This window comes from Chroicocephalus ridibundus, chromosome 5 (assembly GCF_963924245.1).
Source record: "Chroicocephalus ridibundus chromosome 5, bChrRid1.1, whole genome shotgun sequence".
In the NCBI taxonomy this organism is placed as follows: Eukaryota; Metazoa; Chordata; class Aves; order Charadriiformes; family Laridae; genus Chroicocephalus; species Chroicocephalus ridibundus.
Genome location: NC_086288.1, coordinates 57,144,528 through 57,163,844, shown reverse-complemented (window position 1 = coordinate 57,163,844; position 19,317 = coordinate 57,144,528). Strand labels below are relative to the sequence as shown.

Sequence of the window (19,317 nt, the reverse complement as noted above, 5' to 3'; positions counted from 1 at the left end):
AAGGTGTCCTGTCCCTCCCCAGTGCTTCTGAAAACACACAGTATGTTTTACCTCCTGCTGATTGTGTGAAAGGAAAGTGGGCCATGGCTTTACCTACTTTTAATCCCTTTAAATCCAGGAGACGTCCCAGACGATTCAACTGGGAGCAAAGTCCCTCTGGAATGCTCTCAGGCTGTGTCCAGGAGGGTGCTGAGTATGGCACACATTTTGATTCTCCATCCCCTGCCCATGCCACACACTAAAGGCTGGGTAAAGTCTAGCCCTCAACAATATACTGCAGTACTAGAAGAAACATGTCTGTATTTATTACCTCATGCAGGTTTGTGTTTGAGTTGCAGAGTATAAATTCAACAGAAAGTCTTTTCTTCACCTAAGCAGGAAAGTCAGTAACGTACGCTTCAATTAGAGTATGCAGATTAGTTCTTGCCTATTACTATTAAGTTTTTACAGATCATGTAGCATTGGCGTGACAGGGCTTTGCTTCTAAAGAAAGCAATAATGACACACACACACCAAAAAAAGAAAATCTAGTATAATATATTCCATCAGGTGGCAGGCGCAGGAAAACAAAGGGGGGCAAACCAAATGCAGACCAGTATTCTCAATCACAGTGATGTCCTCTAAAAACTGGGATGGAAACTGTCATTCTGAAAAGCATGAATATCTTTCTCTTAATATAATCTGTGGCCAGGCATTCCTAATTTAGAGTAGCCAGAAGACTGAGCAAAGAATTAACTTGTCTTATGGAGACCTTCTGGCTATTTCTGTACATTTGTACATGGCTGTGAGTAGAAAGAAATCTTCTAACTCTCAGGCTGAACGTATAATAAACCTAAATAACACAAGAGGCTTTTTGACATTGAGAGATGTCTGAAATTACAAGTCTGGAGGCATAATAATGCTTGAATGGGAAGGCGACTCCAGTCAGTTGTTTACCCTGCCTCCTTTCAGCATCGTCAGGATTTTTTTTCTGGATTTGAAACTGTATAGCAGGGCTCAGATGCATGGATTGCTGTCACCCACCCTGAGTGAAAGGGTCTGTGTGCTGCAAGCAACTTCCAAGGGATATAATAACATTTAACTTTTTTCTTCCTCTCATTTCAAGTGGCTCTGTACCGCTGCAAATGGGGATCCTAACCTTTTCTCACCAGCTCTCAGCCACACACTCTTGTGCTGGGGCAAAGCCTCGGTGAGGCAGCTGGCATGAAACCAACAGCTGATTCTCTTTGCTGGTGGCACTGGTGGTTTTCTGCTGCTTTAGCAAACTCGACTGCCCAATGAACGAATCTGGCAGCAGGAAAGTGGGGACGGGGAAAGCTTTTCCAGCATCTGCTCTGCTCTCCTTGCAAGGCGCTGCTAGCTTGGGGATGTCACCCTGAGCAGATGGGTGGGAAAACCTGCGTGGCAGCAACTACTCTGGACTCACCTCTGCCTCTTGCCCTGAGCTCTTGTCACCCACACAGCTGTTCAGGAAAATTACACTGCACCAATTATCACTTTGTACCTGTCCCCTTCTCTTTATACAGCAATACCTTATGTGAAAGGGGTACTCTACATTCTCAAAGGAAAAGGCTTAATTACTTGCAAAGCTATAACGAGTCTCACACATCTTCTAGAACTTGGATCGTATCCATTGTCAATTTACTACTAATCTTTTTTTTTCCTTTACTTTTTTACACGCAACATTATTCAGATCAGGTAAAAGCCATCATCCCGAGTCTTGTATCACTAAATAATAATCTCTATTTCTTATTACAAACAGCACTTCAGTTAGGGAAAGGAAAAGCCTTAAATGTTTATACCGAACTACAGGATTTTGACAGACCTCTTATTTACAGCAATATAAAGCTCCGTGCTCCTCAGTGCTCAACTCCTGGAGCTTAAAGTGCCAACCTGAGAATGTTTGCCTAAAGAAAACATATTAGAAGGCCATGACATTATCGCATGCTTCACAGAGATCATTTTAAATAAAAATCTAAACTGTGCTATGAGGCAGGGCTGTGAGGAATCTTCAGATTAATGATTTATTTATTTCTCTGGGAAAAGTTCAATATTATCACTTAATTATCATTCATTCTCTCTTTTCATTGTAAGGGTCCCTCCTGCATGCATCACTTCCACATAGCTTTCATAAGCTCACCTATACAGCAAGCCCTCACTTATTGTATGTAAAGAAATCTTCCCTGAAAATATTTTTATGAGATTGGGCTTTTTATATTTTCCTTGCACCTCCTTCAGTATTGTTCCTACACCAGCCTGGTCCCTCTCACACAGTTCCTTTCCATCTGCTACATTTTGTTTGTTTTGCCTGTGTTTTATTGCTTAATCTAAGATGTGAAAATAATTTAAAAATGCTGGACCATAGAGAGAATATATGGTAAAGGTGGGTCCCAGCCTGGACCATAATGTTACATCTCCTTCATATTGTCATTATTAAATGCACCATCACTGCTTCTGAGAAGCTTTGATAGAGCTTGTTACCAGCAGCACTGGACACTTGTTAGAAGCAAGCTCAACTTTCCAAAAGTTTACAGTTTAGCCTTTTGTGTGTTTGTTCAAATCTGTTACCCATTTGGATTTACTGTCTCATTCCTACAGTTTGTTTCAGTCAGCTGTATCTTCTACCGCGGACAACCAGGCTGCTGTCTTTCACCGCAGGGACAGCTCTTCTCTGAACAGCCCAAAAGCCCTCTCTTCCAGAGAAGAACCTCACCCAGACCGGAGACACACGGTCTGTTCTGCCAACGCTAATCTAACTCTTCCTGTGGACTGCAAAACCCTAGGCCTTTCTTTCAAATCCTTACGTATCTTGTACGCTACAAGGTTTCCCTACCCCAGAGTTCATTTTGGACCGTTTCTTTTAAGCCACAGCTCTATCAAGAGTGATATCAGGCCCAACAAGCAGCACAGCCTTACTACTGTGGGAGCAAACCGCTTACAGAGTGAAAGGATGGGTCCCTGGGTTTATACTGGCTTGTTGTTTCTATTATTTCTATCAAAAGCCACGTTGCCTAGTGGCCACGCTGTCATATCCAACCTGAACACCTCGTAAGTGCTTGCCTTCGGGGATAAAGGAAAAACACAATGTGTAGGAATTGTATTTCACCTGAGCAAAGGCCAGCTTATAGCCTCACACTCCCAACCATATACATCTTTCCATACTTTAACTTCCATTGCTTTTCACATCAAAATGGTGCATTTCTCATGTCTTCTCTACATTCTAGCCCTGAATTAGACCCATCTTCTTTACATTTTAGAATTGAAGTAACGTACCTATTATTTCCTGAATTTAAAATAACATTATAATAGATACCTATTTAAATGTATTTTATAACTCAACCCCTGAATTCCCTTAGCTGACTGGATTACAGCACTACTTCCTTCCTGCTTTCCCTTGAGTATTTGCTAGTGACAAATCTAGAAATCTGTGAGCCTGAATTGTCCTGAATTGCTTAAGTCATAACTGCATGACAAATGTAAACTTTGTTGTGTAACAGGCAGCTCCAATGTAGGCCATCTAGAGAAAGGTCTAAGTATTTCCTCAATTAAGCAATTTTCATGTCATTGCTCCTTCAGGTATCTTCCACCTCTGCATTTCCAAAACAGCTACTGTGATAAACAGTGGAGTGGTGGCGCAGGGTTCGAAAGAAAGCTTTCAGATCCCGCTGAGAAGGAGTTCCCTCCTTTATGCTTATGGCAGCATGAAACCACTGTTCTCCAGGCTGTGCTGGAAAGAGCTTCAGCTGGCTCCAGAGCCGAGCCAAGTGCAAAGCCCACCTCCAGCGCGGCCCATGCTGCGCTGCGCAACCTCCTGGGAGCCTCCAGTGAGTCACCACCTCCTCCCTCCCTGCCGTGAGGGCATCCCACCTCTGCTGCCTTCCTGTCTCCAACACGGACCCTGGCCCCAGCCCTGGCCCCAAATTATCCGACCCCGGCTCTGAATGAGTTGGCGTCTCCTCAGGCAGAATTGTTTCCTCCGAGCAGGCTCCCGTTTCATTTACTCCATGGGCAGAACACCCCTCTCTTCAGAGTGCAGATGCATGCCAGTCATCCAGGATATGCTGGAATTTTGGTAAAATCAAACATCCCATTTTTCACATCCTCCTTTTCAGACTAACGAGGGAAGTGTAAATGAATATTGGCAATGCTGCATTGATGATTTTAATTTCCTTTCTCATGCTTTTGACTTTAAGAAATCTCATTTCCTTTTTCTCAATTAGTCATTACTCAATTAACTGAACAAAAACATAGCACGTGTACAATTAGTGGCACTCTCTCTTACCAGTTTTCCCACAGCTGAAGAGACACTACCACGATCATGTCAAACAGATCTGCTTTGAGGAAATTACAAATTGGCTTGATAAAAAGAAGTATGCAGGCAGAACAGACGCAGACTTTCATAAGGCAACAGATTTAGCAGCCCAGGACATGTGAATTTAAAAAGTAAGGATTACATGTCAATGAAATGTACTTGAAATATCTTAAGAACTGAGTAACCGATAGATCTTGAAACCTTATTGGCAATTGGGATTCATTATCAAAGCATTGTGAAAACGTTTCCATTGCACTCACTGATGAAAATTTGTGAAAAGTGAAGAAAAATAATAAAATCTAAACTTCCTTGAGCCTGGAGAAAATACCTTTCGGTGAGACACTACAAGAGATCACTTTGTTTAGCTTATCCAAAAAAAATAAAAATAATAATACTGAGAAGAGACTTAATTAGAATAAGAAAGTATGTTTTTGGGCAAAACATATCTTTAATCTACCTGGGAAGGTGATAATACAAAGCAATGGCTTGGAGCTACAGTTAGATGACTCCAGATTAAAAGGTGCACAGACACCTTCTGTTATTATTTTGACACCGAAGATGGTTCATGATTGGAACAAACTAACTAAAGAAATGGTGAATTTTTCATCTTTTGATTCTTTTAGATCAAGACTGAATATTACACATGAAATGGATATTATGTTATCTGATCTAGAGATCACATGGAAGAAACAGTGATCCCTTATGACTGAATTGTGTGGGTCTGTAGCAGTCGAACAACATCTAAGCTTTTCGGTTTTAGCCTGTTTGCAAGGAACCCAAAGCCTACTGTCATGCAGGGTTAAATAGCAAGGTTAATCTCAAATGAAAGTATTTCTCTACTCGACTCTCAGGTTTATTATAAAATATACAAAAGGTATTAAAATACAAGTAAAACCGGCAGTACTATTGTTGTACTATTTCACATTTGTGAAGTGTTCTTTTTACATTAAAAAATTAAAAGTAAAGCCTTTGCACATGTCTATTTGTGCTAAAGAAATTGCACTGAAATGATTTAGTAAACTTTAATACAGGAAACAAATACTAAAAATGCAAAACCCATAAATGAAAGACATTCATAGTCATACCATCCTATTTTTCCGTAAGTAGTTGCATTTGTTTCTTGAAAATGTTTGATCAGATTCTGTTTAGAGATACCGCTTTTAAAAAATAATTGAGTGCTTTTCTTCCCTTAGATTTTCTATTACATATTTATTTTCCTAATTAATTTAGCCATACAAAAGTATGCCTATTCAGGGCTGGCGGCAGACAAACAGTTGTAAACAAAATAACTCCACAAACACACCTACTTCCTGTAATCCATGTGAAATTGCTGGTGATACTTAAATAAACATAGCATCTTTGTTCTATAATCCCTCTATGGAAGTCATGATTAGAAAACAGAGTTCCATAATTTGTTGCTGTGGCTCCTGTTATAAAATCACTGCAGGCCAAGGCTGAAGGAAAAGGATTTAAGAAAATATACATCACGGGAATATTTGCATGGCATTGCTGCACTAAGCTCGCTTTTGGTGCAGGAAGCAAGTATGACCTGACAGTCCCATGGACTGGCACTCGAGGAGTGAACGAACAGTGAATAAGTCGCAGGCAATGGTCATGGTATCCTGCAAACCTCTCGTTAGTCCACCTCCAGCGTCCTGTCAAAGGTTTGGGAAGTGATTTAAGCCTTTCTCATCCACTGCTTATTTAAAGACCCCATTCTCGGATGCCTAGGTCCAGCTCATGCCAACCTCCCAGTCCCCACACGGCAGCCACGGCCACAGTTTCTAGCAGAAGGATGGAAAAAGCCTGGCCGTTGTACAGCGAGAAGCTGGTCCTGCAATGCTTGTGCAAACAGCTCCACCAACGTGGATGGAAATTTAAACATCGAACCCTGAATCAATATAATCACGTGCCACTGGAGAACAGCAGTTCTCAAAGCAAGCTGAGGAACAAGCAACTGTTCTTTGCACGCAAGGCTACGGAAGAAAAGAAGTAAAAGTTTGGAACGTAAGAAAAAGTTCAGGAAGTCTTAAACTGATCCTCAGCGGCAGAGGGGTTCCTGGCTGCCACCCAGCCCCAGTTGGGGCAGTGCTGATCTATATGATTAAGCACGTTACCTCTTTAGGCAAAGGGTACTAAACCCTGTGTGCAAACAGCGCTAATCCGTCTCTTTAGGAACACCCTACCTCCCACAGATCTGCCAGGCTGCGTGAAGCCCCCCCCCCCCCAGACAGGAGTGGAGCCAAACAGATCCAAATCAACCGAGAAATGAGTTCCTCCACCAGCCTCTTTTTTCCTTTTTTCTTTTTTCTTTTTTTTTTTTTTAGTTGTTTGGGCCTGCCTTTTACTCCCAGTAAATTTCAAGAGTTTGGCTGTTGAAATAATGGCTGAGGACGCAGTACGTTAATACCGGTTTAAATGCATTTTATCTTGAAAAAAACAGAGGTCAGCTCATGGCAAATACAGACCTATTTCAATAAATTAACCCTACGACTTAAAATAAATCCCCAGAAAGCCTTTTCCCTGCCGCTCTTAGGAAGCAGCATTTCTGTCACAGTAGCCATCCATCCTGCTTTAAATTCTAATGGCTGAACAAAAAACCATTTCGTAAGGGGGGGGGGAATCAAAGCCACCTCGCAAAGTCCAGAAAACACAAACAAGAAGTAGAAGTGAATACATGCCTCTTCTTCTAGCGACCTCGCATATGTGTTATTTTTGTAGGTACAGGAAGGAGGCAATCAACGCGGGGGGGGGGGGGGAGACTGTGTTCCGTCGATAGCAATTTATGTCCCAAGGACTGTGATATTATTTGTGTGAAAATATCATTTTTGGTACGTACACCCACAGAGAACAGTGCCGAGGCGCTGCCCGCACCCCACCGCCCTCCTCCCGCACCGCGGCGACCGCTCCCCCCCGTCGCCGTCGCCCCGGTGAGTCGCCGCTGGCCACCGTCGGGGCGGGGCGTGGGGCGGGGCCGTGGGCGGGGCCTCGCGGTGACGTAGGGCAGGGCGGGGCCGTACAAACAAGCTGGCGCCGGGCGCCGGCTGCGGCGCTTCCAGCCGGGCAGGGCGGCAGCGGGTGTTCGCTTCTCCCGCTCCCCTCCTTCCCTCCCCGCACGCCGCCGCCGGGCGCGCTTCCCCCGGCTCCCGCCGGCACCCGCGGGCTCCCATGGAAGAACGGGGCGGGCGCTGCCCCACGGCTCCGCGCCCCGGCGGTGAGTGATGCGCGGTGGGGTGGGTGTCTCCGGGAGCGGCGGGTGTTGCCTGGGAAGTTCGGGGTGGAAGTGGGTGGCGGAGGGGGTTTGCCCCCTCACAACCCCCCCACCCCCCCCAAACCGGGGGTGGCCGGGCGCTGGCACCCCGCGCCGCCGCCCGGCACCTGCTGCCGGCAGGTGGTAGCCCCGCGGCGGCGGGAGGCGAGCGCCGCGGCGGGGCCGAGGAGCGCGTCTGAGCCAGCGCGCACAACCTGCCGGCCCCGGGGAGGGGTGCGCCGCAGGTACCCCACGCCCCCCTTGCCGACGGAGCCAGGCTCTGGCTGGGGGGGGGAGGAAAGAAAAAAAAAAAAAGGAGGGAAAAAAAAAAGAGAGACAAATGGTCAGCAGCACCTGGGTTGTAGCTCTGTCCGGGTTTTGCCCCCGGGCACTTTATTTCTTTGCCTCCGCGCTTCCCTTTTGGCTCAGTGACGAGGGCAGGTAACGGCAGGGTGGCGGAGCGCAGGGCTCCTACCTGACAGCAGGACAACTTGCAGGCGCTCCCGTGAGCGTCTCTGATCGGTTCCCACGCCGAGTGCTGGAGCCGGCTGGATACAGCGTGCTGGTCTGGAACCTGGCAAGCTGTGTAGGGCTGGAGGGCAAAGTGGTCTTTGGGGGGCTGGCAGGAGAGCACGCAGCCTGAACTCGAGCTCACTTCTGTTTTGAAGGGCTGGCTCCCTAGAAGAGCACAGGGAAGGCTTGGTTATTGCAGTTCTCCGTGTGCTTTTCAGGGATAAGGGTGTAAGATGTTCAAATCTTTTGGGGGTAAAAGGATGCTGGGAGGGAGGGGTGGCAGTCCCCACCTGGAAGAGTTCTGGTTTCATCTTGTCTTCCAGCCATGTAAAAGATCAGGAAAGGGCACCTAGCTAAGTACAGGCAATTCCATCACCTCAGTTGACTGGGAATTAAAGTATATTACTCTCCCTCCTCTATGTTAGTGCAGTAGGTTGAGGGCTTTCCCTGTTCCAAGATTGCTCCTCTTTGGATACTGGGGAAAAGAACAATCATCGGGGAAGTCCCATGAATACCAGGCTTGAATGGCATGGGGATGGAGTGTCTGCAGGGATCATCTTTCTGGCACCAGAGACCCATTCATTGCCCACTCCCACTGAGAGCCTCTGCAGCATATATAGCCTATATATGGCAAGTGGAACATTTAGTAGAACAGGTTCAATTCAGCGTATGCCTATGTATCGTCTGGCTCCCAAACTTAATATGTAGATATATATTTATATATAAATACAGTAACTATTACAATTTACATCTGCTAGCATTTCTTGCACTCTGGAACAAGTGCATTTCCTACATTGCTCAGAAATGAGCACCTATCGGCAAGAGTGCACTTACTGACATCAGCTTTTGCTATCTCTTGCACATCCACCCTTTCAGTACCCACCTTCCCCCCCCCCCCCGCCCCCGCTCCTTTTTGGAAAATGCAGAGATTTTTTGATATTACGTAGTCAGTAGGTCAGCAGCAAAATTATGCATCTGAAGCAAAGCCAGCTGCTGCAGTGGAGAGTCACTAATTTGACAGAGGAAAATTTGGACCCATAATTGCCAGGTACCAGTCTGTCTGCCCTTCTTGTCGGCATACTACCTAGGCTATTCTGAAATAGCCATATGCTTCCACAGACATTACAGAAAAACAGAGTGGGTGGAAAACAGTTTTCCAATACGCAAGAATACATGCGTATATAGATACAAATAACTCTTCTGCTTTTCATTGGAGGAAACCAGTTTTCAAACCAGAAATGTTTTAATTAGTCTGAGTAGTGTGGGATCTTTCCTCTTCTAGAAGTGCCGCTCAGAGCCCCAAAATATGTCAAAGCTGATGGATTTCCATGAAAAGTTTTGATAATTAGAAAAAGAACACTGAAAATATTCCTGGGCAGTCTGAAATGGAAGGTCCTGATGGGTCATCTCGCTTCTCACTCCAGAGCATGAGGGTTCCCTCCAGGTCACCATGTAGTGCTTCACTTAGTAAATTGATTGGTTTAGCTTAGTCTAATACAGCGACGACCTCACCAGTGCGCACTCTGCTCCAGTATTATCCTGAAGGCAGGAGGGTGGAAGACACAGAAAAGAAATCAGTCTGGAATATGAATTAAAAGATTGTTTGGAGGTTTGGTGGGGTTTTATTGTTGCTTTAAATCTTACTGGTATTTGAAATGGGGCCCACGTGTACAGAGGGTGGTATGGAATTGCTTGGCAGGGGAAATGGGAATGGGATTGCTTAATCTGCTGTGTTCCCTTTTTCAATGCATCCAGTTAAGGTGAGCCTTTGTAGAGAAAGGGAGTGAGACAGGACAGAGCCATCCTTTCACACAGACTGTTTTCGTGGGGACAGCTTTGATGAATTAGGAAGCAACTCTATTAACTGTGCAATAGATTTCTGCTTCCTAATTAGAATGTGACCCATTTTGCTTGGGAAGTGGGGTGGGGAGTAATTTCTGGATTTTGAATTGAACATGTGGGTTTATGGGGGGATAGAGAAGGCAGTGTACCCTTTCTCTTCAGGGAAAAAACTGAGTCCTGACAGGTACTGAAAAAATTGCTAGAAGGTGGGAGGGGGATTCCACATTAGCATTCAGTACAAAAATTTCTGTGGATCCTGAGCTTTTCAAGTTTATTTTTATTCTGCTGTAATGTCCCATTTTATTTTTACCTGCATGAGGTTCTCTGGAATCTAGGGTATTCTCTCTTCTAAAAAATTTTTATGATCTCTTGGCATGAAAGATAGCAATGGTCCCTTCTGACCTTAAGAAAGAGAGTGCATGTTATATATAACTACAGTCTATTATAAATTTGCTACTTTATTGCTCATACTGGAGCTGAACTCCTTCTTTAGAAGTCATGAACTGGTGACCTAGCTAATTTGTATAAACCGTATTTATCACAGCAGGTGCAGAAATACAGCAAACTTCAGCCAAAAATACTTCCTACCAAGTCAGCCTTTTTCAGCTTGTTAAGTTCCCCTAACCAAAATTTTGAGGCTTTTAAAAGTATATATTTGAAGTCTTAGATCTGATAGACAATATATCATCTTAACAGCACTGAAATTATGATTAGATTTCTTAACATGCTGACTATAAAAGTTAAAGCCATGGTTTAATCACTACTAGTTTTGCCACATTTTTAAATATCATTTGGGAAATATACCTAGACAATATCATTTAGGCACTGTAATAGAGGTTCATACAGTTCTTTATCTTTTGACCTCCCCTCTAATGCGCTGATGTCTTTTTTTTTATATATATATATATCATGAGGTGATCAATAGTTTATGCCCCTAGAGATCTATGGCTTTAGTAGTATATAGTTCTATTTAATTTAATGCACTTGTCTCTGTAGAACTTACTGAAGTAGGCAATTACTAGTAGTTAATTACTGGGAACTAGAATTTGAGCATTTTATTGGTACATGTTGTTTAAAACTGTTAAAATGTGATTTAAGAGAAACTGGGGGGGGGAAGCGTGGGGAGCATTTCTTCATGAAGAGGGCATTGTGAGCTATTTTAGCTAATAGCTAATTTGGCTATTAGCAATAGCTAAAAATAGCAAAATGCACAATACGTTTCTAAGGAAAAAAACGTTTCACAAACTAGATTAGGGTTTGGGGTTTTTTAGAAAAAAAAATACTGCTGCCTTTCCTCTTCTGCTCTTGATGGAGCTTTAAGTGATAGTTGTACTAGGGTTTTATGCTAACTGGATACAAACTATTATTTGAAAGATCTCATGTAAACAACTAAGGAATATATCCTATGGCAGACACCATCTATTCTTGGAGGATAGGAATATATATTGTTCGTATCAATGAGTTCTTGAAGAATTTCAAGTACGCTACAGTTGAACTAGTTCAGTTTTTTTAAACACATCACTGAATACAAATGTTCAGATCACTGACTCTTCATCAGTTTAGAAAGTTGTTTATAGAGTTGGTTAGCTCAGTTACGGATTTATTTTTTAACCTGCTATAAGAAACCGGCATAGCAGATGTGTGGGTTGTACAGCACAGCTAGTTTTGATCAGCGATGTTAGTCTTGTATTTTGCAGTACTGATTGCCCAAGTATGTGCAAAGGAAAATACAGTCCACAAAATGTCCTGAGGTTCTATCACATCTGCAAAACTAAATATACTTTATAAGAACAGAATGTCTCCCTCAGATTTTCGGCTCTAATCTCCCTCTAGAGACAAACTTCAGTAACTGATCTATGGTCCTCATTCATGCCAGACTGTGCTTTTTTAGATGCCTGGGCAAAGATCTCCCCAGTGAAGGGCTTCAGTTCTGCAAGGAGAGAAAGTGAGGCCGTCTGAAACTTAGCCTGTTCATCCCCAGTCCCTAAGGAACCATAAAAATGCAGCATCCCTTTAATGAAGGTGAAGTCACTTCTATGTTCGTGGAAAGGATGTACTCATCCCTCTCCCAGTCACTGTCCTGGCAGTAGCTGTGTCCCCTTAGCTCTGCTAAACCTTGCAGTGGGTTGCTGTGGGCTTCTTTGTGAAGTATCCTGCTGTCAGATTTGCCAGCAGCCTCTACCTGACACTTACTGACTGCCCTACAGACACTCCGTATCTTCCCTCCTACCCGCTCTGGCACCGAACTTAAAGATTCTTATGAAAGCTCAGAGCTAAATCCACCCCCATCCCCAGCAAAAATGAAGTTGGCAGTCCAGGCAAAAACTACCTTATTTTTGTTAGTGTTAATGAAACTAAAAATGATATAAAATGTACGTAGGTGAGGGGTCTAGAGAACAAGTCTTATGAGGAGCAGCTGAGGGGGCTGGGGTCATTTAGCCTGGAGAAAAGGAGGCTGAGGGGAGACCTTATCGCTCTCTGCAACTACCTGAAAGTAGCTTGTAGCGAGGTGGGGGTCAGTCTCTTCTCCCAAGAAATGAGTGATGGGACAAGAGGAAATGGCCTCAAGTTGTGCCAGGGAGGTTTAGATTGGATATTCGCAAAAATTTCTTCACTGAGAGGGTTATAAGCGTTGACACAGGCTGCCCAGGGAAGTGGTTGAGGCACCATCCCTGGAGGTATTTAAAAGACGGGTAGATGTGGCGCTTAGGGACATGGTTTAGTGGTGGACTTGGCAGTGTTAGGCTGATGGTTGGACTTGATGATCTTAAAGGTCCCTTCCAACCTAGAGGATTCTGTGATTCTAGTTTCAGCCATCCCACTGAGTGAGGGTAAACATACTGAGGCATTAAAATACCTTGGTAATGCAATAAGAAATAGTCAGAAGTCATAAAATAGTGACATATGTTTCAAGGAGCACTGTAATATCCTTAAAAGTTGATGAAATCTGGCACTTCTGGCCCTCCGGCTCCATTTACTGAGGAAAGCTTCCATTTATTTCCAAGTTCCTATTACTTTTGAAGAGGTTTTAATCATGAAAGCTGATTTGGTTGGCAATGTCCACATTGAATCTTGTTGAATAAACAGTATGGCACATTTTGCTAATTAATCGGAGAAGGCTGAAGAAAAGATTAAGCAAAAGCAATCAGACTTTTTGAAAAGTCTTGGTATAATCTTCAAAGCGCCATTTAACACAAACTATGTTTCTTTTACCAACTTGCTCATTTACTTGTAGCAAACACAATAGTAATGACTGTCAGTTAAATTTTTTTGTACAAATCTGGAATGCAAAGTCACTGAGTGAAGTCATGTAAGATCTGCATGACTTGTGGAGGCAACGAAGAGAATTCTTACAGCAGAAAAGTTACTTGGCAGAGTGGCTGCTATAAACTCTTTGGTGCATGCTTATTATTGTTGAAACAGATTTTTATTTTTTTTTGAGCCACAAATTATAAAGCTATGGAATACATGTTTACATCGTTCAATACAAACTGCTGTAATTCTAGCCACAAAACTGCACCAAACGGCATTAAAGAGGACTTAAGAGAAGAATGACAACCAATTTAAATGCTGTTTTATTCCTGGACACCACTTTGCCCACACAACATATGTTGTGTGCTGAATTTAGAGGCACACTCATGTCCATAGTGTTGCATTAGTCTAACACAACACAATAATCGATCCAAATATCAAACCTGTACAGTTTGAGAGAAACAGAATGGAAAGAAAAGGCAGACAAAGTTTTATTGCTTGCAGAAAAACAACAATAGCACATAGGTACTTTGAATAATTACTGATATGGTTCATTGGGTGTGGATAAAGACAGTAAATGCTATGGATACTGTAGCAGTGTTCTGCGGTGTTAAGGACACCTGATGCACACCTGAACAAATAGCTGGGGAGGAACAATGAAATTCTGTGTGTCTGAAACAGAAGATACTTCCAGTTACTCTGAGGTCTCATGCTGGAGCAAAACAGTTGCTTTTCTTTATTTAAAAAAAAAAAAAACCAAAAATGTATTTGAGTTAAGAACGGGAAGACGCTGAGGCACAGCTCCACTGAGGTCCTTAGTACCACACCTGTAATATCCCACAAGTCTGATATCAAGGAGCAATACCAGCCAACACAAGAGTAGAACTACAGTTAAGAGACACCTTGCTGTGTCTCTTATTTCCCCCCAACATTCCCATGCTATGTTCAGCCACAGGAGGAGTTGAATAAAAAAAGTTGGCAACCAAGTAGTACGCAAACTATGAATTAAAAATGAACAGTCCCAATGAATTGGGTATATATAGTTAATTAAAAAAACAAAAACAAACAAACAAAAAAAAACCCAACAACAAAACCCATCAGTGTGTTGTTGCTAATATCCGAGACCAGCAGCTAACGGCTATCACAGGCGTGGCTATTAGCATATTTCAATCTGACTACTAAGAAATAAGGGTTCCTACCATTAGGCTTTAATTTAACTCCTTTCAGAAAGAGTTCAACCTGTTCCTGAGTGGAATCCTATTATGCTTTTCCAGTAAGGTGTTAAGACAACAACTCAGGCTTACTATTTATGGAGCTAGTGACTCTTAAAATATACTCTGGAGTAAGTGGCTATTCCTTTAATCTGTGACCTTAAAATTCAGCAAGAGTTAATGTTTTTGTTGTTCTTACATACTGTGCTGCCCATCAGTCACTGATCTAATCCGGCTGGTGCTGTACCACTGGCTCACATTGCTGATGAATATGGTGGCAACATAGCTCAGTGGGGACATCCACCATGAATTTAGCTGTATTGAATTGTCTGTCACCCAGTGGCCCCCCACCAACATCCTCAGTGTGGGGCTGGTAATTAAGATTGTTTCTTGTTAAAACTGAAGTAGATTAAGCTGAGAAAGATTAACAGGAGTGGTGAGGACAGCAAAAGAGAGCAGAATATTAATAACGACAGCCAAAATGTGGAGCTCTTTCAGCCAGATAAAACTTAACAGGGACCAAAAATGGAAGAACAACAAATTCTTCTGCAAAGTTGCCTCACATCAGACATCACCAAACAGCCCAGGGCATAACCTTCTGCCCAAGACAGGGCATGCCCACCAGCTCAAAGCCTGCAGGCACACACATCTATCATGACATTTTGCTTCCCTCTCCTCCCAGCCTTGATTTCTGCTTCCTAACGCTGTGTCTGCCTTGTAGCCCTTTAAAAGTGATTAGGAAAAGGGAAAGCATAAAAGTAATCATCAGTAGCAAACATCAGGAAGCAGACCTGCGGCATTGAGGATGGAGTCGTGACCTCTGTAAATGCAGCGCTATCAAACTGAACTTTCTAGATCGCTTAGAAACACATCATTAGTCCTTGTCACACTGGGACTTAGCTTATTGTGGAAAAGTCATTAGTTTCTTTTCAGATTCTCTGGAGAATTTCCAAAACCTAGCCCTTGCATTTCCTCACGTTGTTCGTATGTGAGTTCATATTTCATCCCTTGTTAGCCGGTACAGTACGTGCCATTCCAAGCTTAAACTCATAATTACAGTAGCCTACTGCGGCAGAGCCGTCAGGTGTTCTGCCATTGTGGTTTCCACTTCTAAATGGGGTTAGGCAACACCAAAATCATACTTCCACCAGCCCTCCACTGAGGTTATAAAGTCTTTGGAAGGGACCATAATTTAGGGAGCTTGTATACACAGCCCGTTCGCAACATGACAATCTAACAGCTATGCGATGTGTGAGGCCATTAAGATTTCACTTCAAACAATGCATTAAAAGGACCCTGACCTTTAAATGGAGTTCAGTGGTGGTATTTAATAGTCTTTTGATATAGTTAGCTGTTTGCATCACAGCAGCTTGCTGGCTAACTCCTGAAATGACCTTCAGAAGTATTCATTTTGTATTTTCTTTCTTGAGTATCATGACTGGAACCACAGTTCTTTTAGCGCTTTGTTGATGCAGTCATTCTATAGACTACGGATTCAATATCTTACCTTTTTGCAGGGCCAGACTGCATACCACCTGACTCTATCCTTAGAAACCCTCAGCACAAAGCAAATGTTAACTTCCCTTAAAAATGACACAAAAATTCAACTTTTCCTTGGTCTACTACTCGCCCAAAGCTCTTCCTAAATTCTTCCTAGGAGAACGTTACCTTCCCACGGTTGGGCAGCTCTATCTATATTGCGTGAGCCTTTTTCTCAGGAGGCTTTACTTCTAAGATTGCTGTCACATAGCGCTTTAGGGGGCTATAATTCCCAGGCTTCCTACAATACCCTCAGTTTTTAGGAATGCTCTTTTGGTCCGGTCCACACCTTTTCCTTTTTATGTTTGGTTTCCAAGATGAGCTTATTCTTGCAGATAAAAAACCCTCTTAATAATCTTGGGATTGTGGTTCAACTCCAGTGAAATTGGGTTTAAAAATAATTAAAAAAAATAATACTCTGGATGAATCTTGGGTGCAAGAGAACAATTCAGAATGCTCATGTCTCCTGATGACTGGAAATCATTTTCTCATAGGATTTTTATACGATCTTGTCTTTTACAGAATTTAATTATACTAAATGATTTATGAGCCTAGAGTTGGGAAAGCTGAAGTTTGTTCAGTTGTGAAAATCAAGGTAGTTGCAGTGTGGCTTTAGTAGTGATATGTCTGAGTATAAAATAACGTGCTGCTTTTTCTTTTCCCTCTTTCAGCAAAGTTTCTGTTTGAGAAATACGTGTTCGCTCAGCAAAACAAAAACAACTTTTAAAGGTTGTTCTCAGTGGAAAACACTCTATGCCCCATTACCTACTTGAGTGAAACCAGACTAAGAACTTCTGTCATGGCAGCTTTTCTGCTGGGAGCTGTGTTGCTTATTGTTCAACCTGAGATAGTGCCTTCCAGACCGGCTATAAATTCGAAGACTGAGACGACTTCTCAGTCTGTTCAGAGAGAGCTTTTAAAGAAAACATCTCAAAAAAATGACTTCAAGGAGAACATTCATTCTAATGGATCGTGCCGGCAGCTGCCACAGACCATCATTATTGGAGTAAGGAAAGGTGGAACAAGAGCTTTGTTAGAGATGTTGAGTCTCCATCCAGATATTGCGGCAGCAGAAAGTGAAGTTCACTTCTTTGACTGGGAAGATCATTACAGAAATGGATTGCAGTGGTATATTAATCAAATGCCATTGTCTTATCCCCATCAGATCACCGTGGAAAAAACTCCAGCATATTTCACATCACCTAAAGTGCCTGAAAGAGTTTATAACATGAATGAATCAATGAGACTACTCCTTATTTTAAGAGACCCAAGTGAGAGAGTACTATCAGATTACACCCAAGTGTTCTATAATCACATGCAGAAGCACAAGCCGTATCCATCCATTGAACAATTCCTGATTAAAGATGGTGAACTCAATGTGGACTACAAGGCAATAAACAGAAGCTTATACTACATTCACATGCAAAACTGGCTGAAGTATTTTCCTCTTGATCGTATCCACATTGTAGATGGGGATAAACTAATCAAAGATCCCTTCCCAGAAATAGAGAAGGTAGAGAGATTTTTGAAGTTATCACCACAGATAAATGCTTCAAACTTTTATTTCAATAAAACTAAAGGCTTCTACTGCCTAAGGGACAGTGGTAGGGAGCGTTGTTTACATGAGTCAAAAGGACGAGCACACCCACAAGTAGATACCTGGTTACTCGAGAAACTGCATGAGTATTTCCATGAACCCAACAAGAAATTTTTTGAGCTTGTGGGCAGAACATTTGACTGGCACTCATTTGTGGCAAGTTAGTGGCAAACTTCAGAACCGATGTTCCAATGTACATTTAGAAATTTTAAAAAGGGCATTTAAGCTATAATTTATTTGTAAAAATCCATAAATACTTCTGTACAGTATTAGATTCACAATTGCCATATATACTAGTTATATTTTTCTACTTGTTAAATTTGAAAGCATTTTGTATTGTTTTTCATGGTTGTTAACATTGTGTATGATGTGTCTATATGAAGAAACTAAATTATTTCACTGCAGATGATGGTCTCCTGAGAATGTGTTGTCTTTTTAATAAATAAGAAATTCATTTCCACAGAACCCTTCAGAATTCTTTGAGTACTTTGGCCTTTCTGGACTATTCTGGACTTTCTCCTCTCATTGCTAATGAATATACGAAACTTTACATTTCCATTTCTCTTGCTTTAAAGAAAAAATGTGGTTTAATAACTTCTCATTTTTCACTTGAAAATGTTGTATTTAGCAAATTGTTCCATCCTGCTTCATAAAATTATTTCCTGATAAAGTGGTGGTACTTACGCATGTTGGGACATGCACACCCAAAGGACAATGGAAGCCTCTGTGTAATAGGGCCTATTAACTGCTGTACTTACCTTCCTACTTAATGTCGTAACAAGTGCTCCTCAAATTCTTTGGCAGTACAGTCCAGGTTTCATGGCAGATTTTAAAGATTCTGTGGGGACAAGCTTATAAAATCTGGAGTTAGCTGCAGAAGTATGGTCAATCTGAAAACTTCCTACAGTCTCTGAATGTATATGTACTTCGTAAAGAAGGAGGGTTGAGAGAAGAATTTAAGCAATATAGGGACATTTTCAAGGTTGCTTATGACTGTTCCTACATTTTATAGCACATTTATGCTTTGGCACCTCTGAAAGCAAACACTTACACCAGAAAAATTAGTTGGTCTACATTCTAATAAGCAGCAGCTTCATTCATGTGAATATTTCCACACTTGTATCCCATTTAAGGCTGTTTTCTATGAGTTGAGCAGGTTCTTTGCGCAACTGAAAAGCGTCCATGGACTACTGTTCATTTAATCTCCTTCCAAGAACCACGATGCCAAGTCTTGATTAGACTTGTGTATTGTGGGATTAACCCCAATTCCAGGAACTTTTATGGTCTTCCATCTGCCAAAAATGGAAGTTAGGTGATAGTGCATTGATAAAAATTACAGCTCTCCTTGCCTACAGTAGTTATGATGTCTTGTTAGCCATCAGTTTCTGGATTTAGAGTTAATCCTGTTTCACACAAGGTTTACTGTGGAACTTTCATTTTGAGCTCCTAATTTTCATTTTATGGTCTTGAGTTTAGCCATTGAATGTGCAATGGTAACACCCTGTAAATTTGAGCTTGCAACTGATTATTACAATCCTTCTTAAAATTTAAATGTAGATTCATTAATTTTTTTTCTGGTGAGATGGTGCGAACTTGGGCACTATGACAAGGTATCATCTGGATGCAAATATCCCATATTATGCTGCTTGCATGAAAATTTGCAGATGCTGCCCCTCTCTCCCTCTCCTTGTGCACCTGCCCAAGCTGTATTCAGCCTCAGAGAGGTTGGTGGTGTTTTATAAAGTAGACCTTTGACGAAAGCCTACAATGAAATGGTGTTGTACTCAATAAAATATTTTCT

At 42.2% G+C, this 19,317-nt stretch overlaps 1 protein-coding gene across 1 annotated transcript; it reads left to right on the top strand.

Annotated features, from left to right (window-relative positions):
• The first annotated feature begins 7,308 nt into the window (after positions 1 to 7,308).
• HS3ST1 (heparan sulfate-glucosamine 3-sulfotransferase 1) lies at positions 7,309 to 17,920 on the top strand. The gene is made up of 2 exons (XM_063336531.1): positions 7,309 to 7,526; positions 16,591 to 17,920. Exon 2 carries the CDS (start codon positions 16,719 to 16,721, stop codon positions 17,679 to 17,681), a length of 963 nt encoding a protein of 320 aa, XP_063192601.1. The 5' UTR covers positions 7,309 to 7,526; positions 16,591 to 16,718; the 3' UTR covers positions 17,682 to 17,920.
• The last annotated feature ends 1,397 nt before the right edge of the window (positions 17,921 to 19,317 follow it).

Excerpts from the sequence above, each read along its gene's own strand:
- HS3ST1 (XM_063336531.1), top strand. The coding sequence starts at position 16,719 with ATGGCAGCTTTTCTGCTGGGAGCTGTGTTGCTTATTGTTCAACCTGAG.